The sequence below is a fragment of the Orycteropus afer genome, unplaced genomic scaffold (assembly GCF_000298275.1).
Source record: "Orycteropus afer afer isolate SDZICR_OR568_19922 unplaced genomic scaffold, OryAfe1.0 scaffold00042, whole genome shotgun sequence".
NCBI lineage: Eukaryota > Metazoa > Chordata > Mammalia > Tubulidentata > Orycteropodidae > Orycteropus > Orycteropus afer.
Window position 1 is genome coordinate 9,954,448 of NW_006921629.1, and position 23,309 is coordinate 9,977,756.

Below are 23,309 nucleotides of genomic sequence, written 5' to 3' on the forward strand. Positions count from 1 at the left end.
ATGTCCTCCTCCAGCGATTGACCCCTCCTGCTGACGTGTCCAAAGCGGAAGAGTCAGACAGTGTTCTGTTATGATCCATGGGGTGTTCACTGGCTATTTTCAGTAGATCCCAGGGCTTTCTTCCAGGTCTGTCTTAGTCTGGAAGCTCTGCTGAAACCTGCCCACCATGAATGACCCTGATGGCATTTGAAATACCGGTGACATAGCTTCCAGCATCACAACAACACACAAGTCCTGACAGTATGACGAACTGACAGATGGTGGCTAATATGGATGGCCTCTGGTTTATTTAGCCTTCTCCCTATTGATAGAAAGGAGCTGTGGTAGCACAGTGGTTAAGGGATTTGGCTGCTAACCAAAAGATCAGCAGTTTGAACCTACCAGTGGCTCTGTGGGAAGAAGATGAAACAGTCTGCTTCCATAAAGTTTTATGGCCTTGGAAGCAGTGCCGTTCTGTCCTGTAGGTGCTATGAGGCAGAATTGACTCAATGGCAGTGGATTTGGTTTTTTCCTATTGATAGACACTTCAGTGGTTTCCACTTGTTCACAGTTAAAGTCCTCATACATGCCTCTGTGTACACACTCACTGCATTCAAGCAGTACATCTTAAGATACTTCCTGTGTCCAGGATGCCCCTGTGAGACTCCTCCCCTGGCCCAGGTTATCAAGTCCCATAGCTTGTAACTGAGAGTCACACTGTGCTAAACCAGCCATTAGGGGCCAGTCCCAGAGCATCTCCTCATTGAAAATGTCTTCACGTTTTCCTCAGAGCTGGGGCTGGTCTGTGTTCATGGTGTTGGCCTCCATAGGCTTGGCCATCCCCAGACGGTTCCATCAAAGTGTTCTCACCAGAGAAGTCCTGGTGGCAAAATTAAAAGTAGAATTAAATTCTCCATAAGTCAGATACAACTGGATGGCAACTGGTTTTTATTTGTTTTAGTTTTCAGACAGAAGACAGGACCCAACCTATAGCTGAGATCAGACACAGGACTGCCTGTGGGTGTTTGTGAGCCAGGGTCCGGGCACAAGGGAGCGATGAAGTTGGTTGTTCTGAGTGCAGGGCAGCCTGAGTGGGACGGCTCCGTGAGCTCTGGGCCTCGGACCCTCTTGAAACATGCTCTTTTCATGATTCAGAGAACCCCTCTCAATCCAGGGAACGCGGGTGACTCCGAGGCAGCCATGGGGCTGGCCCCAACTTCAGGCAGGAAGGGTTGATGGTGCCAACTGGTCGATAAGATGCCTGGAAATATGGTAAAATGTACAATGGGATATTATCCAGCCATGAAATAGAATGAAGGGCTGATAATATGCTACAACATAAATGAATCTTGAAAACATTATGCTGAGTGAAAGAAGCCACACACAAAGGCTATATATTGTATGATTCTGTTGATACGAAATATCCAGAATAGGTAAATCCACAGACAGAAAGCAGATGAGTAGCTCCAGGGCATGGTGGAGGAGGTCTGAGGGATTACTACTAAGTATGGGGTTTCTTTTGGGGGGTGAGAAATATGTTCTGGAATTAGATAGTGGTGGTGATTGTAACAAACAGATCTGTCCTGGAGAAAGTGCAGCTGGAATGCTCCTTGGAAGCAAGAATGACCAGACTTCGCCTCACCTGCTTTGGTCATGTTGTCAGAAGGGACCACTCCCTGGAGAAGGTATCATGCTTGGTGAAGTGGAGGGTCAGCAAAGAAGGGGAAGACCCTCAATGAGATGGATTGTCATGGTGCCTACCATGATGGGCTCATGTATGGCAAGGATTGTGAGGATGGTGTGCAGGACGGGGCAGTGTTTCATTCTGTTGTACATTGGGTCACTATGAGTCAGAGTTGACTCGATGCCACCTAACAACAACAATTGCTCAATCTTTTGAAATACTAAAAGATACTGAGTTATACATATGAAAATATGAATTAAAAAAGAAAAACAGGCCTGGAGCTCTTGACTTTGAGGAGACTGGTGCTAGACAGTGGGTGAGGGAGAAGAGAGGGGCGTGGCCAGGCAGGAGGCCTGGGTCACCTCAGGAACTTGGAACAAATATCTTGGCCCCGCAGAACTCTTGAGGTAGAGACCTAATCTGGGGTGAGAATGTGCCTGAAGCCACCTCATGTCAGTCAGGAAATCCAAGTCCTCTCTCCGATTCAAAGAAATTGCTCTTCAGCCCATTGGCAGATACAGCTTTGTGCTCGGAAAAGTAACTTTGGAAGGAGGCAAACCAGCCCTGCTCCCTGCTACTCCAAGTTACTTAACCTCTGAGCCTGAGTTTTTTCCTCTGTAAAAGGGGAACAATGGCATCCCTACCCCTTTGGGGTGGTTCCATTAATCATTTCATGGAAAGTGCAGGGCCTAGCACAGAGTAAACACTCAGTGAATTGTCCAGCCGTCATCACTGTTGTCGTATTTAACCTGTCACACTCTGTTGTCTCACCTGTAACATGAGGCAACACGACCTTGCAAGGTTGTTGCCAAGATGGAAGGTCGATCTTGTGCCTGGCCATGGTGAATGGCCAGGAAATGGCAGCAGCTACTGTTGTTGTTGTTGTGTTGTCAATAGGAAAGGGGGAGCGAGTTCAGCCACTTTGACAGTTGGCCGCACCCAGGAGTGTGATGGCTCCAGTGTGTGGTATACATGGTGTCTGTCAGTCCCTGCCCACTGCTCCCACCCTCTGCCAAGGTGCCATGGCAGCACACGTGGATTAGGTTACAGCACTCCCTAGAAGGCCCCCTAGGGCTGGCTCTTAGGGCTGAGTGTAAGTGTGTTTGAGTTTCAGCATCCTCAGAACAGTCCCAAATGCCAAGTGATCCATCCCTACCACCAGGCTTAATTAGCATCTCAAAGGTGAGTCTTGTGGGGCTGTAGCCACAGGCCTCTAATGCTTCCCAAATCCTCTTGACTATGCATTTTCCTAGCTGTGGGTTCTTGGCAGCAGACACCCCTCGTTCTAGAGGCCCTGGGACAGGCAGGAGCCTGAAGCCCCCATATCTGAGTACAGAGCTCCTGGTCCCAGCACAGCCCTGGCCTCCCTGCCCCTCTAGAAATGTTGGCCCCAATTGGCTAACACAGTACAAGATCAGAGTCTGAGAGTCCTTACTGTGGCTCCTGCCAGCTATCTGGGGAGTTGAATGTCATCCATCCTCCCCCACGAAGGCCAGGAGTGAGGAAGATACTGAGCTGCCCAGCCTCCTATGGGCCCCACTGGGGCAGAGGTCAGTGGCTGGTCTTTTCTGGTTGTGGCCACCAGTCGGCCAGGCTCAGTGGAGGGCTGGGTACTGTGTGCCTGTCATCTGTGCAGGTGGAAGGACCAGGCTGCCTGCCTCAGTGCTGAGTGACCAAATACAAACAACAACAACAGTAGCAACCACAGGTTACATGGTTGCTGGTTTCCAGTGCCGTGCTGGGTGCTGGGCATCCACTGTTATATGTAATCCCCCAATAACCATGTGATGGGGACACTCCTCTTGTCCCCATTTCACAGAAGAGCAAACTCTGGCATGGAGAAGTCAGATGGCTTATACCGTAACCTCCACGAGGAAAGAAAGAAATCCCTGCAGCGTTCGGCAGACTCTGCCTTCCCCCTACATCTCACGAAAAGAGAGGCCTGGCCTTGTCTCGTGTGGCTGTGTTTTGGAAGAGAAGCCCATGAGCACTAATTTTGACTTGATCCTTGCAGTCCTGGGTTATGCCAAGCACTAGACAAATGTCAGTGGGTATAAATGGAAGGGTCCCACCCCAGAAGTTCTGATCTTGAATGAGCTGCTCTTACCACCCCCTGCTGCCCTCACCCCCAGCAGCCCTGCTTCTGTCCTGGGCATCCTCACTGGCTCAGAGATTTATTTCCCCTGAGCAGAAGGCTCTCATTAGCTGCACCACGGAGGTCAGGGGCATGCCTGTCACCTCTAATTTGCCCAAACCCCATGACAGCCTCAGCGGATTGGTCAGCTCCAGCTGCAAGGTGAGGTCTTGGGGCTCCTTGCCCCCATATGAACTGAAATGGGGAAGCGGAGCCCAGGCCCCCAGAGTTAGCATCTGGCTTCAGCTCAGCAAGCGTGCCCCGGGCACCTACCATGTGCCAGGCCTGTGTGTTGCAGGAACGACAGGGTCCTTAACCCCAGTTGCAAGGAGCCAATGATCGCAACAGGTCGAAGTGGTAAAGCAAATGGATTTATTGTGTATCAATACCTCAGGAGACAGAGAATCCCTTCGCTAAAATATCTGTCTCCCAGAGCAAAGAGGTCAACGCGATCATATAGGGAGATGGGAAGGGGGATGACGATCCCTTAGACGGCCAGGAATGTCTTTGTTCTTCTCTTCCCTGGTTACTCCAGACTCAGTGTCCCTCTTCCCAGGGTCGTCTTGCTTCATAGGCTACGGTTCTCCACCAAAACCAGTCATGGGAGAGGGTTATGCTTAGAAGAATGTATAATTGAGAATGCCAAATCTAAAGAACTCAGCGTCCGTGAACAGCGTGGCTATTCTATTTACTAAAAGAGAGCAAAAGGGAGGGGGAAACAGTCAGCCACCCACCATGATCGATGTCTACTTTGATCATGCCTGCTATCTGTTAGAGTTCTGCAGTTTTCAGTGAGGGGCCCTTCGGCCTTCCACTCCAGCCTTGCACATGTGCAGGAGTGGGCATCCCTCTCTAGCTGCTCACCTGTCTCACACTGTGACCCCACAGCTTCATTCCGCCCGCTCTAGATTTAGTGGCCTTTGCGGACCCAGTAAAGTGAGTAAATCTGGGCCCGCCTGCCCTGTCTGACTTCAGTAAAGCCCTGGGAGATAACAGTGCCGGCTCTGCTGGCCTCAGCAGCTCTCTCCAGGGCCTCCTGTCCATCACGGTGGACGCCGGCCTTGCAGGCGGAACTGAGCTGATTTTTCACTGCCGGGCCTGCCAGAGGCTGAGAGATTCTGCTTGTGGTCTCTGTTCAGGGAGGGGGTGGTACCCCAGTCTGGGTTGCCCCTGGGGCAGGTATAGAAACCAGGAGCCCAGACTGACACCTCCCTGAAAAACAGAGCACAGCAAACAGCCTATCCACACACCCAAGCTCTGAACAGAGACCTCAGGGGCTGCAGGGAGCACAGCACGGAGGTTCCAGCCCAGATGAGGGAATCTGGGGAACACACCAGAGACCAAGAAAGGCCGATGGGAATGTGAAAGGCCTGGAGAGAGACAGACAAGCTGAGACCCAGAGACCGATGCAGACAGACAGACTGTACAAAAAAAAAAAAAAAAGAGGAACTAAGAGAGAGACCCAAGAAGACTCAGAACATACAGAGACACAAAGACACAGAAGAGGAGGAAATGAAGACAAGCAAGATGCACAGAGGAGTGAAGGCAGAGAGAGAGACAAAAAAACTCAGTAAGAGAGGCACAGAGAGAAGTCAGACCGAGAGAGAGAGAGAGAGAGAGAGAGAGAAAGAACCAGAGAGGGCTGGAGTCAGGGAGCAAAAACGAACATGCCTCTGGCATCCCAGCAAAGGAGTGGGCAGGAGGCATACCCTCACTTTGTTTTATTTCTGCCATGACCCGGAACCGTCATGTGTCAGAGAGACACAGCGCAGAGCTCTCTCCTGAGCTGAAGCCTCTCTCCTGAGCCAGCGGGAGAGACTACCCAGCATTTCTGCCTAAATCAGGCCCATCCTTAAATTCCACCTCTTCCAGGAAGTCCTCTCGGACTTGCCCTTCTGCCCTGAACACCCACCTGCCCCACCCTCCCTAATCAGTCTTTCGTGTCTCTCTTGTTCTATTTGGAGCTCCTCAAGTAAGGCCAGGGACTACAGGATTTCTCTGCTGGCAACCACATTTTCATTGATTTGAGGATTTGTCTTCATTATCTGGTGCCTCTTATCTGGAAGCCTAAAAGAGAGAGGTAATTAAAATTGATGGTGAATGAACAAGTAAGCTCAGAAAACCCTCCACGCCCCAAATCTGAATTCCTCGCCTGGTCTGTGTTGTCCCTGCTGAGGTCTACCCTGCCTCAAACCCTGCCAATCCCCAGGGCTTAGAAGCAGGGCCAGGGAATGAGCCCTTTTCTTCTGGAGCTCCCCAGGTGCCACACCATCACAAAGCCCTGAGAGGTGGTCCTGTGAGTACCAAGTTAACCAACCAGTTGCCATGGAGTCTAACTCATGGCGACCTCAGTTCAATACATGATTTTTTTTTTAGGTAAATTGCCAGGTCTTTCTTCCACGACGCCTCTGGATAGACTTGAACCCCCAGCCTTTCTGTTCACAGCTGAGTGCGTTAACTGCTTGCACCACGCAGGGCTCCCTCCCATCCTTCAGATGAGAAGATGAAGCTCAGAGTGCTCAGGCAGCTGGCTGGAGGGAGGCAGAGTTTGAGCAGGGAGCCAGGAGGCCAACAGCCTCTTCTGGGCCTGTCCTGTAAGAACACAGTCCCCAGCCTCAGGCGCTGCCTCTTCCCCGTCCAGACCCCTACTCTGCAGGGCTTAGAGGGAGTTTCCAAAACAAAGGAAGAGCCTTGTTCGCCTGACCTAGGTTTGGTGGAAGAGCCGCTGTGTGTGAACACTGCACTCTTCCCCCAGTGCCCACTCATCCCGTGTCCATGGCAACGGGCCTTGGCAACCCCTCCCCCCATCGGTCCATCCCTCCCACAGCTGAGGCCACAGGCTGCCTGGATCGTCCCACTTGAATGTCCTTCAAGGGGGAGGCTTCTGAGAAGGTGCCTGCTTGGTGGGAAGCCCAGCTCTTCCGGGAGGCGGGAGACAGCGCTCTGGGTCTCTCTGTCCTCCTGGGCCTCCACCACCTCGCTGACTCCCATCCCAGACCTGCTCTTTTTGTACAGTGCTGTTTCCTCTCCGGGGGAGGTTTTTCAGGAAAGCCGTAAACAAGTGTCTCCTGAGCATCCACTTTGCACAAAGCTCAGTGTTGCGCGGTGAGGGAAGGAGGCAGATGGGAATTAAGACATGGCCCCTGCCCTCAGGTGGCTCCAGGTCCAGTTGAGGAAGTCAAGGCAGGAGTTTGTCAGAAAACAAATATAATTCCAGATGGTGTCTGACAGAGCTGGGAGCAGCCATTTATCCTTCCCTAGGACTGGGAAACTTCTCCACTGAGGCACATCTTGAATGGGTCCTTGGAGGATGAACTGGATTCCAATTGCCAGAAACATTCTCGGCTTGTATCACTTTTTAAACTTGCAAAGCCTTTTTTCCTACTTGATCTTCTTTTATTGGTAGGAATTATTGTCGCCATTTTGCAGATGTAAAGACTGAGGTTCAGAGAGTTTGAGGTATTTGCCTGGGAGCATCCAGGGCAGAGCTAGAACTCAACCTAGGTGTTGGGAGTGGACTAGAAGTCCTTCTCACCCATGCCAGAGCCCCGAAGGAAGCATGCAAAGGGCAAGGTGGGGACACAGAGATCAAGCTGGCCTGCCAGAGGGGACAATTCCTGAGAGAGCAGAGCCGAGAGGTTGAGACCAGACCATGCTGGGTGAGATGGGAAGGGCAAGGATTCTGCCCATTGATAGGCCTAGGTTCAAATCCCAGCTTGGCCTCCAGGCTTCAACATCATGTGAAGCAAAGCTTGGGATCTAAGCTGCATCAGGAAGGACGAGTCTACCCGTGTGAGGTTGACCTGAACATTGAACATGGTGATCCCAGAGGCCACCCCTGTGATGGTGACTTGGGTCTGTGAGTTCAGGCTGCCCCCATCAAATAAGATTGTTGTGAGTTGCCGTTGGGTTGATTCTGACTCAAGGTCACCCCACCTGTGCAGAGGAGAGCTACTCCATAGGGTTTTCAAGGCCGTGACCTTTTGGAAGCAGATTGCTAGGCCTGTCTTCTGAGGCACCTCTCAGTAGCTTCAAAGTATCAACCTATCAGCTACTTGTCAAGTGCATAACCATTTGTGCTACCCAGGGACTCCTCCAAATAAAATAGCTGCCATTTATCAAACATCTACCATGTGCCACACCCCTCATCTCATAGGTGGGCCCATGGAGCACTCAGGGAGGTAGAGACTGACCTAGAGCCACACAGCTGGGACGTGGCACAGCCAGGACACAAACCCAAGTCTGTCTGACTCTTCACCACCCCACACTTCCTCCTGCTGCCACCGAAACAGACGTGGGGTGGTGTCTCAGAGGGCTCCTGGGCCCCACCTGTTCCAGCATCTCTGCAGCCTGGTGAGCTGCGTAGGGCTAATTGGGACTGTCTCTGCATCCCTGGGGCCTTACTGTCTTTCCTTTACATTGAAAGCAATTTTTTTTGTTTTGTTTTTAGTATGCAAAATTTTCCACCATCTGCTTTGCCTTGGCGGAATGTTTGCTGAAAATATCTCTCTTCCTCTCTAATTCTCATAATTTCTGGGGGCTTTGGGAGCTTCCGAGTGGAGCAGTGGCAGTTCACAAGTGCCTTCCAAGCTCTCAGGCTGGCAGCTGTCTTTGTGCCAGGTGGCAATGAGTATTGTATGGCCCACAGGGGCATTTCTCTGTCTCTCACCCAAGGAATGGCACCAGAGGTCTGTCCGTTGATGGGACAGAGGTGACTCAAAGTTGAGTTTTAGAGTCAGATTCGGAGAGGTATCCACGTCAGCCTCTTTGTTTTTGCATGACACCCAGAGAAGTGTGCAGACGTGCCCAAGGTCACAGAGAAAGGGTGGTGGTGGAACAGAGCCTGCAAGAGTTCTTCCAAGTCCCAACAGAGTTCTGTGAGTGCAGGTGGCCAGTATCTAGGGTCCTTTTGAGGCAGTCAGGCAAGGCTTCCAAAAGAGACTTTCCTCCCCTCCATGTACCAAAACTGAGTTTCCATGGTGACAGGCAAATTGCAAATCCATCCAAGAGTGAGCCAAGAAAAAAAGAAAGCTGGCCTAATCCCAGAGAAGTGGGAGTGGCTGGCGCCAGGGTTGTCCGCAGTGAGGGTGAGTGCTGAGCAGAGCAGGCAGCCCTTCTGGGGCAGGATGGGAAAATCTCAGGGATGCCGGGTCCCCAAGCAAGTAGTCCAGGAGCTCCGGCCCAATGTGGAGGAGCTGGGGTGGAGGCCCTCCCTCCTCCCTGCTTCATGACAGAGCCCAGGTGAATCCATTCGGTGATGCTTCTTTCTTGGGAAGACTACTGGGACATTCTTCTCTCTGGTGTTTTCCCATCTTCAATCTGAAAAATCAAGCGTGGGCAAAATACAAGCTCTCATCACCGAGCCATCCCAGACTCATCCCTTGGGGAATTAAAGGGGAGGGGGGAAAAAAATCAGCCTTCAAACCCATAGAGTGTTTTGTTGAGGATGGAAGAGCAAGGGCCAAAAGATTTATGAGCCTAAAAGCTTTGTTAATAGTCCTGGAAGATTTATGATCACAGCTGCTATGCAGAGAGAAAGGTGGCAACAGCAAGCGAATGGCAAATTAGCCAAGGTTTGGGTTTTACAGTGACATTTCAAGGAAGGAAAGAGAAAAAGCATCTTCCTTTGCTGCCAGAAGAAGCCAGGAATATTTGGGTAAATGGCGTTTGTATTGGGCTACAGTCCAGGGATGCTCTCAGCAGTAACTTCAAAGTGTATTTATTTCCCACTGACAATAAGTGCCAGTGCTGGGCACAGACACCATCGACCCCCTTTGCTTGCTTTCTTTTGAGTGGATTAGGAATGGGATTTGGGTCTGCACTACAAAGACCTCTAGACTGAGGCCTGGCCCCAGCCGGAAATCGCAGACACAACAAGCAAAGATGGCTGAGCCCAGGGAGAGTGCGTCTGAGAGCAGGAAGTCTGTCTCGTCAGCTGTAAGCTCCCTGCACTGGGGCGCCTTTGTGAGCTCAGTTGTCATCTGACGTTGCTGCCGCCTTTTCCATGGTTGTGGCTGTTTGGGGTCTTTAAAAGAAAATGCTAAGTGACTACACCTTGGAGAGTGGTTTTGTTTTTCTAATCTTGTGCAGTACAGGAACCATATGGGGACTAGACAGTATGGTGACCTAACCCCATCTCCAGGGTGGACATTCTGGATGAGATACACAGCTCATACACAAACTGCTCTCCCAGTGTAGTATGGCCCAGTGTTCTTGCAATGGTAGCCCACTTCCAACCCAACATGGGGACCCTGTACAATGGATGACAGGGAGGTGTGGGGAGAAATGGGATAAGTGAGCTGGCCACGTAACTCAGTTCTGGACGGCCTTTCACATCATCTCCTTCCAGCTGGGGCAGGGAGGTGTCCTTGGTATTGTGTGCCCTTTGACATCTTCCTCTCGGCACTGAAGGATCTAGGCATTCCTCAACATCTTGAGGTCTCATGTCCTCATTGGTGCCAGAATTACGTAGATCCTCCACATCAACTAGGGTCCCTGGGTGGTACAAAAAGTTAATGTACTCAGCTGCTAACCAAAAGGTTGGCGCTCCGAGTCCACCCAGAGGCACCTTGGAAGACAGGCCTGGTGATGTACTTCTGAAAAATCAGTCAGTGAAAATGCTGTGGAGGACAGTTCTACTCTGAAATACGCGGGGAGTCAACTCATGGCAACCGGTTTTCATATCAGCCGTGGAGGAGGGAGATGGAATATTCCAAGTCAGAAGGAGTGCTTGAATCTTCAAGCGTTTCTGCCAGAGAGATGAGGAAACCCATGTGGAGATTAGTCCCCAGCCTCTCCTCGGGGAATGTCCCAGGCCGCCATGCTGGCCCCCTCCCCTGCTTCAGCAGAAGAGGGAGCCCAGGATCCTCCCCAATCCCTTTGAAGCTGCCCTAAGAGAGATACAGGTACATCTGTGTGTTAAATAAGAAACGCTCCTGCCCACCTACTCCCACCTCCTTTGTCTGGAGATCCAAGGGGTTGGTATTTAGTCAGTGAGTCTGAGTCAAAAACATGTAAGTGCTTATATAGTCAGCACCCTTGAGGGCCAGGCTCCACAGCTACATGATCAGAGAAACCCAGGCCAGGGCTGAAAAGCAATTTCAAAATAAGTCAGGTTTTTACTTCCAAGTCTTAAGTACTTTGAAGATGGCATGGGAAGTGCAGCCTCTCCTCATCCCCACCCCCTCTTGATTCTGCCTCACAAAGACCAAAGCAGAACTCCCCTGAGGACAGGGAAGGAAAAGGAATTGAGCAGAAAAAGGCAGAGCCTTCAGCAGTTAAGAAGGAAAAGCTGGACCACTCTCGTTCCACCTCATGTAGATCAAGCTCGCGGATCAAGCTCCGTTGTTTTGGGGTGCCAGTTCCTAGCGACCCCATGTGACACAGTAGAACGGCCCCATAGGGTTCTCTAGGCTGACTTCTTTGTAGAGACACAGATCAGCAGGTCCTCCCACTAATCCACTGGGTGGATTCAGGAACAGAAAGCCACAACCTCACCTGTGGGTAAGATTTGGTCCCTGCCCTCACGGAGCCTCACCATCTTTCTAGTGGGAAAATCAGACACAAACACTAAAGCAGAAGTGGTTGGTTGTGGCTGTAAGCACAGGGCGTTCACTAGCCAGGCCTGCCCAAGGGAAGGCTTCCTACAGGAGGGCAGGCCTGAAATGAGCCAAGAGAGGAGGGTAAAGCAGGGCACTGGGGGAAGGAATGACTGACAGCGTTTGGCAGGACTTACAGGACTTCTCGGGAGCTCTGATGGCACAACGGTTAGGAGCTTGGCTGCTAACCAAAAGGCTGACAGTTTGAAGCTATCCAGTGGCCCCTTAGGAGAAACACCTGGTGATCTGCTCTCTCAAAGGTTACAGCTTAGAAACCCTATCAGGCAGTTCTCGTCTATCACATGGGTTTGCTGTGAGTCAAAATCGACTCGCCGGCACCTAACAACAACCACACATGCTCTGTGGGTTTGGAGGAGCCTGGGGAGGACAGCAGGTTGTGTGAGAGATGAGGCAAAGGAAAGGCACTTGGACGTGCCCCTATGGGCTGTGGGGAGCCATTGAAGAGCATTCAGCTATGATTTGCGTTTTTGCTGGAGCATCCCCTGGCTGTGTGGAGGGCCCAGGTGGGAAGTTGTCACTGGAGTCCAGATTAGAGATGAACTTGAACCAAGCAAGCACAGTGATGATGGTGAGAAAGGCAACTGATTCAACAGCCATTTAGGAGGCAAACCTGGCAGACCGTGGTGCTTGGAGAGATGTTGGGATGAGGGAGAAGGAAGACCCTCTTAGTCATCAGACCTTCATTAGGCACCTACTGTGTGCCAGCAACTGTCATGTGCTGAATGCAGAGACTGTCATGTGGCTGAATGGCCAGCCAGCTCCAGCCCCCTGACTGCTTGGTTCTGAGAGATGTGACTCTCTCCGCTGAAAGATGGCACAGGTTAAAGGCATGAAGGCTTTCCGGAAGGTTCTAGATCTGGATAGAGAAACATAGCATAGGTACTGCCATTTGCCCTTTATGTCCTCAGAGCCAATACCCTTCACGGCCAGGTTCTTCTTCCTGTTGAACTTCAATGCAATCTCAGAATTGTTTTCAACACAGAAGGGCTTGGTGTGTCAAATGAAACCTATTAGCCACCGCTGGTACAGACTGATGATTTTTTTTCCCCCAATCTCATCTCCTACAAAATAAAGCAGTAGTATGTAAGGCACAGGCTAGTTTGAAAGATTGAGTAAGATAACGTTTGTCAAGTGCCTAGCACGATGTCTGGCATCAACAACTCAACCAATGCGTCTTAACCTCTCTGCATAACCAGCACTTTCCACTCCCTGAGTGTAACCCTGATTGACAGCCTGTCTATGAACTTCTACTTCTGTAGAGTTATACATCTATAAGAGCTGATTATCTTTGATCCCAAACCTTTTTGTGCAGTTGTAATTCTTATTATAATAACATAATTTAATTAAGTGTTATATAAATGGATAAAAAGAGAAAAAAGTTGTTGTTGTTGTTGTTGTTAGGTGCCATCTAGTCGGCTCTGACTCATAGCAACCCTATGTGTGACAGAACAAAACACTGCCCGGTCCTGCGCCAGCCTCACAATCCTTGCTGTGCCTGAGCCCATCATTGCAGCCACTGTGTCAGTCCATCTCATTGAGGGTCTTCCCCTTTTTTGCTGACCCTCCACTTACCAAGCATGATACCCTTCTCCAGGGAATGGTCCCATCTGACAACATGACCAAACTAGATAAGACAAAGTCTGGCCATTCTCGCTTCCAAGGAACATTCTGACTGCATTTCTTCCAGGACAGATTTGTTCATTCTTTTGGCAGTTCATGGTACTTTCAGTATCCTTCACCAACACTACAACTCAAAGGCATCAACTCTTCTTTGGTCTTCCTTGTTCATTGTCCAGCTCTCACGTGCATATGAGGCCATTGAAAATACCATGGCTTGGGTTGTTGTTATATGCTGTCGAGTCGGCCCCGACTCATAACAATCCTTCCTTGGGTTTCCGAGGCAGTATCACTACGGAAGTAGATTGCCCAACCTTCCTTCCGAGGAGTGGCTAGTGGGTTTGAACCGCCAGCCTTCTGGTTAGCAGTCAAGTGCCTTAGGCACTATGCTACCAGAGCTCCTTGGCTTGGATTAAATGCACCTTAGTCTTCAAGGAGACATCTTTGCTCTTCAGCACTTTAAAGAGGTCTTTTGCAGTAGATTTCCCCGGTGCAATACATCATCTGATGTCTTGACTGCTGCTTCCATTGGTGTTGATGGTGGTACCAAGTAATATGAAGTCTCTAACAACTTCAATCTTCTCTCCATTTATTGTGATGCTGCTTATTGGTCCGGTTGTGAGGATTTTCATTTTCTTTATGTTGAGCTGTAATTCATACTGCAGACTGTAGTCTTTAATCTTCATCAGCAAGTGTTTCAAGTCATCCTCACTTTCAGCAAGCAAAGTTGTGTCATCTGTGTATATCACAGGTTGTTAATGAGCCTTCCTCCAATCCTGATGACATGTTCTTCATATAGTCCAGCTTCTCAGATTATTTGTTCATCATATAGATCAAATAAGTATGGTGAAAGGATACAACCCTGATACACACTCTTCCTGATTTTAAACCCACAGTATCCCCTTGTGTTCAAACAACAGCCTCCTGGTACAGGTTCCTGATGAGCACAATTGTAGTGGTTACATTGTATGTCAACCAGCTGGGCCTGGTTGAGTGGCTGGGCAGCTAGATGTAGTATTCCCCACGATGAGACTGGTAGTCAACTCCATGGTGGAATCTACTGGGAGCAGCTGAGTAGCTGCCTTTGGGTATGTGGTCTGCTTCCTGTATATAAACAGCAGCTTTGGGAATGGTCTCTAGCTTGTAGCACACTTGGACCCTGCATGTAGCTGTGTTGTTGTTCAGCAGCCTGCCATGCTCTGCTGAGCTGGGGACTTACAATGGACTTAAATTAATGGCCTGCCATGTGGTTTGGTAACATCGGGACTGTGCCCTTTTTACTTGTCAACCTTGGGGCTTCTCAGCCTCAGCAGCCAGCAGCTGAGTGAAGAGATGCCTCTAGCTCCAGTGGGCCGGGAGCAGGAGGCAGAGCTGGACCCAAAGGTTAAGGGACTTTCACCCAGCCCCTAGAGCCTGGCCTTTTGAACTTGGATTAAAGCCTCCAAACTGTGAGAATAAACTCCTGTTTGTTAAGGCCATCCCATTTGTGGTATATTCTTGTCAGAGCAGCACTAGGTAACCAGAACAACAATCAAGTGTTCTGGAATTCCCATTCTTCTCAATGTTATCCATAATTTGTTATGATCCACACAATTGAATGCTTTTGTATACTCAATAAAACACAAACAAACATCTTTCTGGTATTGTGATATTCTTGGCTTTCAGCCAAAATCCATCTGACATCAGCACTGATATCCCTCATTCTGCATCCTCTTCTTGTCTTGATGCAATGGTACAGCCACTTTAGACGACAGTCTGGCAGTTTCTTACAAAGATTAGTATAGGTTCAATATTCAGTCCAATAATCATACTCCTAGGTGTATATAACAAGGGATCTCTGGTGGTGTAGTACCTAAGGCACTTGACTGCTAACCAGAAGGCTGACGGTTCAAACCCTCAGCCACTCCTCAGGAGGAAGGTTGGGCAATCTACTTCCATAGTGATACCACCTCGGAAACCCAAGGAGGGGTCACTATGAGTCAGGACTGACTCGTCATCAATGTGTTTGTTTTTTTGGGTTTTTTTTTTTTTTCTGGTATATACCCAAGTGAGAAGAAAACATATATCCATGTAAAAACTTCCACATGAATGTTTACAGCTGCTTTATTCATAATTGCCAAAAATTGGAAACAAACAAGATATCCTTCAATAAGTGAATGAATTAATATAAACAGTGGTCCATCTGTAAATGAAATGTTATTCAGCAATAAAAGAAATAAGTTATCAGGCCATGAGAAGACATGGAGGGACCTTAAATGCATATTGCTAAGTGAAAGAAGCCACCCTGAACAAAGAAGACTCACGGAAACAATTAGTCCACGGGACAGGTGGACCATGCGAACCTCAACCTACGTGACCCTGAGACCAGAAGAACTAGATGGTACCACTGTCAGCCACTCAGAGGGGGATCAGTGCAGGAGATCCTGGATAGAGTAGGAGAAAAATGTGGAACAAAACTCAAAACCATGCAAAAGACCAGGCTTACTGGTCTGATATAGACTAGTGAAACCCACAAGACTATGGCCCCTAGTCACCCCTCAGGCCTGGAATTGAACTCACTCCTGTGGCTTCCAGCCAAACAATAGACAAGCATAGAAGGTGACCATTTACACCAGATGGGTACACTCCTTAGAACAATCAGCCATGGGAGATAGAAGGGCAGTATTTGCACAGAGAGATAGCTCAGAAGGCAAGAATACTTAGGAAAGAAGGACACAGGGAAAAGGTAACCACAGGGAGCAAATGGGAAGAGAGTTATTATATTATGGGGATTGCAATCAATGTCATGAAACAAAATGTGTATGAACTGCTGTATAGAAAATGAATTTGCTCTGTAAACTTTCACCCAAATCCCAATTTTAAAAAAAAAGAAGCAAGCTGGTCTGAAACAAGCCACATACTGTATGACCCCCACTATATGACATTCTGGAAAAGGCAGAACAATTGAGATACTGAAAAGATGAGTGGTTGGGAGTGGGAGCTGCAAATAGGTGGAGCAGCGGGGAGGGGCATGGATGGGAACTCTCTATACTTTCTGCGTAATTTTTCTATAAACCCAAAACTGCTCTGAAAAATAAAGTCAATTTTAAAAAAAGGCTTGATGGGACAATTTGCTTTAAAAAGTCTATTGAATTAGGTGTAGGCAGGACAACTTTATAAAAGACAGGAGGGAGAAATGGAAAAATAGAGAAGGATTCTGTACTCGTTTTGCAAGTGCCTTTAAGTTCTTGCTCCCATTTAAAGAGATTGAACCTGAGAATCATGGACAATGCAATATAAACCGAAAACCAAAACCTCTGTTGGCAATTCAGACCCCGATTCATAGCAGCCCTAGATGGATGCAGTTTATACATGAAATACTGTGTGGGCCTGAGCTCAAAGAATCGTCCAAGCCCTCTATCAAAAGATTGGCAAGTGGATATACATTTATATGTTTAAAATAAAATTAGAATGTTTAAAGTATGTGTATATCCTGTATTATGACTCCCACTGTTGATTCCCCAGCCAGCTCTGCTCCCACTTAAGCCAGAAAAGAAGGGTTTCCACCAAAGGAAATGTTCACTGCATGCTAGCTCCCCCCACTTCCCACCACACCCCCCTCACAGGAACTCACCCTCCAGCCAAGGGAGACCCCTGCACCCCTCCCTGCTGATGCTAATGAGGACCCGTGCCCCAGAGAAGTCTAGGCATCTTATCTTCACCATGGCCTCTGAGCCTGGCATCACCATCTGGCTTTCATAAGCTCTTTACCCCCGTCACGATAACCCGTGACAGGTAGAGCGTGTGTCAGCAACCTCACCCGACCTGAGGTCACTCCAGCTCAGCCGAGAAGTGAGCTGCTCAGCCAAGGTGAAGCGGAGTTTGTCCCAGAGGGGCCACCCCCAGGCCTACCTCCCGCCTCCCCATTGGGACACATCTGTACCTATTAATGCAAAAGGGAGTGGGGAGGAGCCAGCAGTATCTTAACACCATCCTGGGCTCTAAGAGAAACCAGGGAAAAGGAAGAAGGCCTCCTGGCTCTCACTCAGTTTAGCTCAGATACCCACCCCCTGTGGTCAGCTCCGCGAACCTTCATTGAATAGCCTGGTGAGCAAAATCTCCTGTCTGGCCTTGCGTGGCCACCAGGAGCATCATATTATAACAAACATCAGCTCAGTGAGCCTGGGTCAAGGGTGTTGCTGGGGGTGGCTGCGGTGATCTCCTGCTGGGCCAAAGAGGGCACCTGTGCAAGGAGGCTGGCCCTCAGGCCCAGTGTGACCCATCCTAGCAGGGAGGGCTCACCCCTGGGCCAGCCTCTCCATTCACCATCCCTTCCCTGTGGCAGAATCAGAACTCCATTGGATGGTGGAAGCTGATTTTCACCTTCGGTGCAGGCGCAAATGTGCTGAGGCTCCCATTTGCCGAGGCTCAAAGGCAACAAGCAGTGCGGTGCGGAAAGAATTCTAATCATAGCTCAGCCCACAAGAGCACCCGTGCATTCAGCATTTCACAGGTACTCTGACTAATTGGCTCTGTAGCTACCCCGTGAGGGAGGAATTAGCACTGTCCTCATTTTACAGATGAGAAAACTGAGGCACTTGCCAAAGGCAGTAAGTAGAGGAGGTGAGATTCCAGCCCCACCAGTCTGGCTCCAAAGCCTGGGCTTGTAACCACTCTGGATTCTGCTGGACGAACTGGAAGCCAGCAGCAGGTTCTCATTCCAGCTCATCTGGTGGCTCACAGTGGGGTCTTGGGCAAGCACCTTCCCATCCAGAGTCATTGTTTCCTATCCCCAAAACAAAAGGGCCAACTAAGGTTCCCTGTCCCTTTGTCATGGCAGGAAAGAGGCCTGCCCTGGGCCCCGCTGTCCAAGATGCCTGCTGGCAGCAACCAGGGAGGCTGACCTCCTGTATTGGCGTCTGTATCTTTTCCAGTGATTTCCAGCGACACGGACAGCGATTCAGATCTCAGCTCCTCCAGCCTGGATGACAGACTCCCATCCACTGGGGTTAGGGACCCAAAAGGCGACAAACCCTGGGGAGAGTCAGGTAAGCATGCGACAGCCATAATACAGCTTGTTTCAGAAGGCCCAGGTGCAGAGTGGCTTTGCTGCTCGTGGGTGCCACTCCCCAGTGGGTGGGTGCCTGCAGAGGGAGTCGTTCTAGATCAAGAAGCGGGCCTGAGAGTGGGACATCTCGGAGCTAGAGTATTAGCACCACTGGAGAGCAGGGTGGAAAGCAAGGTTCATCTGTAGGTGAAGGGGGTGGGAAGGAGGACGGGAAAGGCTAAGAGACAGAGCCGGCCAGACCTGCCCAGGTGCCTCCCGCTGCAGACCTGGGATTCCGCCCCAGATTCACCTGTGAGATTCTGTCTCGTGAATGTTGAGTTACCTGGATTGGCTCAGCTCTGCCACAGAGCTACAGTGGACGCCAGATGTATGCCATGACCTCCCAGGTCTCCAATTCCTTCTCCAGCACAAGAGACCTGGAGCAGGTAGTCTCTGAAGTTCCTTCTGAATTTAACGTCTCTGAGCTCACCTCTGTGACTCTGTCATATGAAGGAGGCTGGAGCAGAGAATGCCTGGGGCGGGGGCACCTTTGCCTTTCCTTTAAGCACGTGCATACTCAACTGTCGGGAGAGACCCTGACCCTGGGGGTGCTTCTCCCAGGGCGAGGCTCATCCACTGCACGGTGATGTGCTCACTCCTGCAATTTCCCCACAGGTGGGAAGCTCCACTGCAAAATTTGTGATTAGTTCTGTGTTTAAAGACTAACCACAACTGCACTGTCACGTATCATCTAAAACAACCAAAACCAAACGCACTGCCGTGGAGTCAGATCCGACTCGCAAGGACCCCTCCTTGAGTTTCCGAGGCAGTATCACTACGGAAGTAGATTGCCCAGCCTTCCTTCTGAGGAGTGGCTGGTGGGTTTGAACCGCCAGCCTTCTGGTTAGCAGTCAAATGCCTTAGGCTCTATACCACCAGAGCTCCCATGTGTCATCTGTTGCTCCTTTATTTGCCTCTTGAAGGACTTCTAAGGAGCCTGGTGGTACTTGGCTGCTAAAAGGTTGGTGGTTAGAACCTACCAGCTGCTCCGTGGGAGAAAGATGTGGCAATCTGCTTCTAAAGAGATTATACCCTTAGAAACCTTATAGGGCAGTTCTACTCTGTCCTGTAGGGTTACTATGAGTCAAAATTAACTCGACAGCAGTGAGTTAGACACACAAAGGGCCTTCCCAGGAAAAAAGATTAGCTTTATTTAAAGTTGCTCCAGAGGTTAGAATTGAGATCTTTGAAAGAAGTTACAAAGAGGCTGATTTTAGTGCATGAGAAGAAAGAGCTTTATAATAACTGTAAATGTCCTAAATTGGAATGAAATGCCTTGGGGGGGGGTGCTTTCCTGAGGGTGAAGCTGGGTGACCCCCTGTCAGAAATTCCTGATGGGGATGGGAGTTTGAGCTAGTTCAAAGATGGCAAATGCCTAGCACATTGCTACCACCCCCCACTCTTGTGCCCACGGCAGACATTACTAGTTGATTATGATACTCTTTCATAGCTTTCATCATAGTTTCTGTTCCCTACACCAACTCTCAGCAATGACAAAGTGGGCCTAGGATATAGGAAAAACTGGGTGCAGTATCACAAGCCCATCTCTGCCCTCTCAGCTAGTCAAAGACTAACAGCCCTGTTTGACTAAACAGCAATTAATACCTCTCTCACTGGGTTAGCTGAAATACATACTCTTCATACACATTCATTCTATGAAGGTGAAAAAGAACGAATAATGCCCAGTTGTCATGCTGGTGACTCTCCTTGGTAGTGAAGGCCCCCATTCCATTGCCTTTATGTATCTTGGACCAATCAGCAGTGATCAGAAGGGTGGGGTCAGGTTAGAACATGAGAGCCATGTGGATGGGGGTGTGGAGTGGCAGTCCCCAGGGTAGATGAGCTCCTTGCTGGGCTAAGCCAATCCCTGTCTCTGCCTGAGATCTAAAGGCCCAGCACTGAGCCATTCAGGCCCACATGTGGTCTCTTGCAGGTGGCAGCACAGAGTCCCCCAGGATGGGGCCAGCCCGCTCACCCAGCCATCTCTCAGGGAGCCAGAGCAGCCTGGCCAGCGAGACTGGGGTGGCCTCTGTAGACCCACAGGGGAGTACCCCACCCAGGCCTGACCCAAAGGGCATAGGTAAGTACCAAGCGGCTCCTTGCAACCCCACTTCCTCTCCTTCTTCTGCTGCCCCTCCCCCATATCTCTCCTCTCTCAGTCAATCCTCCCTAACTGGGGAGTGGCAGGTGACATTTTCAATTCCCCATGTTTACTGAGTGCTCTGCCAGGTGCTGGGGCAACAGCCTGCCTGCCTTGGATGAGCGATGTTGTTGTTAGGTGCTGTTGAGTCGACCCTGTGTACAACAGAACAAAACACTGCCCGGTCCCATGCCAGCCTCACAGTCCTTGCTATGCCTGAGCCCATCGTTGCAGCCACTGTGTCCATCCATCCCTTTTTCACTGACCCTCCCCTTTACCAAGCATGACATCCTTCTCCAGGGAATGGTCCCTTCTGACAACATGACCAAAGTAGTTGAGATGAAGTCTGATCATTCTTGCTTCCAAGGAGCATTCCGGCTGCACTTCTTCCAGGACAGATTTTTTAGTTCTGACAGGTCATGTTACTTTCAGCGTTCTTCACCAACACCATAACTCAAAAGTATCCAATCTTCTTTGGTCTTTCTTATTCATTGTCTAGCTTTCATATACATGTGAGGTGATTGAAAATACCATGGCTTAGGTTAGGCGCACCTTAGTCTTCAAAGGGGAGCTTTGGTGGCCTAGTGCCTAAGGCATTTGATTGCTAACCAGAAGGCTAGCAGTTCAAACCCACCAGCCACTCTTCGGGAGGAAAGTTAGGCAATCTATTTACCTAGTGATACTCCCTTGGAAACCCAAGGAGGGGTCGCTATGAGTCGGATCTGACTCGACAGCAGTGAGAGACATCTTTGCTCTTCAGCATTTTTAAGAAGTTCTTTGTAGACATAGGATAAGCCATAAGGACCCAAAATGACCCTAATGGTAACATCTCCATCCGTTCTCCGTAATTATAACAACAGTTATTACCATCCTGGGCTGTCTAAAACATACCATCTTTCAAAGTATTTCCCCATCCTCAAGATGATCATAGTAACTCTGGTTTCAAGAGTGACGACTAAGTGCCAGGCAATCAAATCCTCACAAGCCCTGTGACATGCCCAGCCTGTGCTGGATGTGGAGAGGATCACTGTCCTTGTCCCCAAGAAACCTACCATGTGAAAACCTATCATGAGAAAGCTGAAGCAACCCACTAGAACCTAAACCTGACTCCAATCCAGAGACAGAACCCGGGACGCTAGAGCTGGCATCAATCCCCAGTCTACCCTGGGCCTCGAGGATCAACTCTCATTCTTTTGGCAGAGCAGACAAAGATTATTATCCCCATTTGATTGATGTGGAGACTGAGGCATAGAAGAAGTAAGCCAAGAATCCAAGGCTCCCACCCAGCTCTGACCAGCCCATAGTCATCATGTAGTGGGGGCTTCTCACACTCAAGCCTGAGAAAATTGTGTAAGTACAGTTTTGGCCCCTAGTATTCTACAAGAAGGAAAACCCCAGCTGGACTGGCATCCTTCCACCCAGAGGGTCAGCCAGTGTCTACACGGAACAGCGTGGCAGCTGATGCTGGGCTGTGGGGCGAGAATCGTGCCTTCCAGGTGCAGGGGTGCATCTCTGCAGGCAGCTACTCTCTGCCCAGCTGCACCCAGGAACCCAAGGAGAAAACACACACTCACCTGCACTCTACTGTTCCTAAGAACACACTACAGTTTGGCCACAGGACATCCTGGGAGAGGGAGGCATCATCCCTGGGTTTGGTGTGGACTCTCTCCCCCTCCCATCCACCTCCTGTGGTTCTGCAGTTCTTATCCCATCCCTATCACCATAGCCATGTGACCCTTGGGCAAATAAGTTGATCCATATGAATCTGCATTTTTTTTTTTTTTGCAGGTTTTTATTTTTTCTTTCAGTCAGTTTTTGTTGTTTTTTTTTTAATTGTGCTCTAGGTGCAAGTCTACAGAGCAGAGCTCGTTCCACATTTAACATTATGTGCACATCTAGTTTCACCCCCCATTCACCATCCCCAACCCAGTCTCCTCCCCTCCCTGCCCCACAATCGCCACCCCCCAGGTCCCTCATAGTCACGCACTCCTGTGTGTCCTGCATTTCCTCCATGCGAACACTGCCCGTCTGGTGCCCTGTGGTCGATTGCTCCAAGGGATGCATTTCCATAGAGTATGTGGGTGCCTCACCCTGGGTTAAGTGGTCTGCATGTACATCCAGTCCACAACTGGGCTGAGAGCCAGCCCCTGGGAGTGAGCCCTACTCCAGGCCCAAATGTACCCCAGAGCCATAGTATTGAGGGGTCTCATCAGACTCCATCCAACCAGTAATTCTGGCCATTATTGAATTTTTGGATTTTCTTCCATGTTTTTACTCCCACTCTATCCAGGATTTCCAGATTTGATCCTTTCCTGAGTGGTTGGCATTGGTAGCCGGGCACCATCTAGTTCTTCTGGTTTCAAGGGGCATTGTGTCCTAGGGCTGATTGCTTCCAAATGCCCTTGTTTTTTGCACTCTTCTTCACTTCCAACGATAGGAGACCATCTTCTACATCTTAGATGGCCACTTGAAAGCTTTTAAGACCCTAGTCACTACTCACCAATGTAGGATGAGGAACAAGACTTTTACGTATTTTGTTGTGCCAGTTGAGTCTGGTGTCCCCCAGTACTGTGGTCCTAAGTCAGTAGATCCACTGGATCTCTTCCCACAGTGTCTGGCTGTCTGTGAGAGATTACTCTATATCTGTCCTCTGTTGCCTGTGCAAGTTGCATTTCTGTAGGTCAAAAAATGGCCAGTATTTGCTGGTATACCATGTGATCCTCAGCCTATATGACTATGAGACCAGAAGAACTAGATGGTGCCTGGCTACCACTGTCAACCACTAGGAGGGGGATCTATGTAGGATATTCTGGATATAGTGGGAGAACAATGTGGAACAAAACTCAAAATCATTTGGAAAAAAAAAAAGGACCAGGTTTCCTGGTCTGATAGAGCCTGATGGAACCACTGAGACTATATGGCCCCTAGCTGCTCTTCAGGTCTGGAATTGAACCCACTCCTGTGGCTTTCAGCCAAACAAAAGACAAGCATATGAGCTGAACATATAAATTAGGTAGATATACTCCTTGGAAAGAACAGTCATGGAAGAA

At 49.5% G+C, this 23,309-nt stretch overlaps 1 protein-coding gene and 1 non-coding gene across 2 annotated transcripts in view; both read left to right on the forward strand.

Moving 5' to 3' along the window:
* DOC2B (double C2 domain beta) overlaps positions 1-23,309 on the forward strand; it is a 125,579-nt gene that overhangs the window by 26,885 nt on the left and 75,385 nt on the right. The window contains exons 2-3 of the mRNA XM_042780488.1: positions 17,947-18,060; positions 20,053-20,199. Of these exons, the coding sequence (XP_042636422.1) occupies positions 17,947-18,060; positions 20,053-20,199 (261 nt within the window). The remainder of the gene's footprint in view (positions 1-17,946; positions 18,061-20,052; positions 20,200-23,309) is intronic.
* On the forward strand, positions 18,633-18,792 carry LOC122149718. Its single transcript, XR_006163292.1, has one exon. It is a non-coding gene; the product is annotated as a U1 spliceosomal RNA (small nuclear RNA).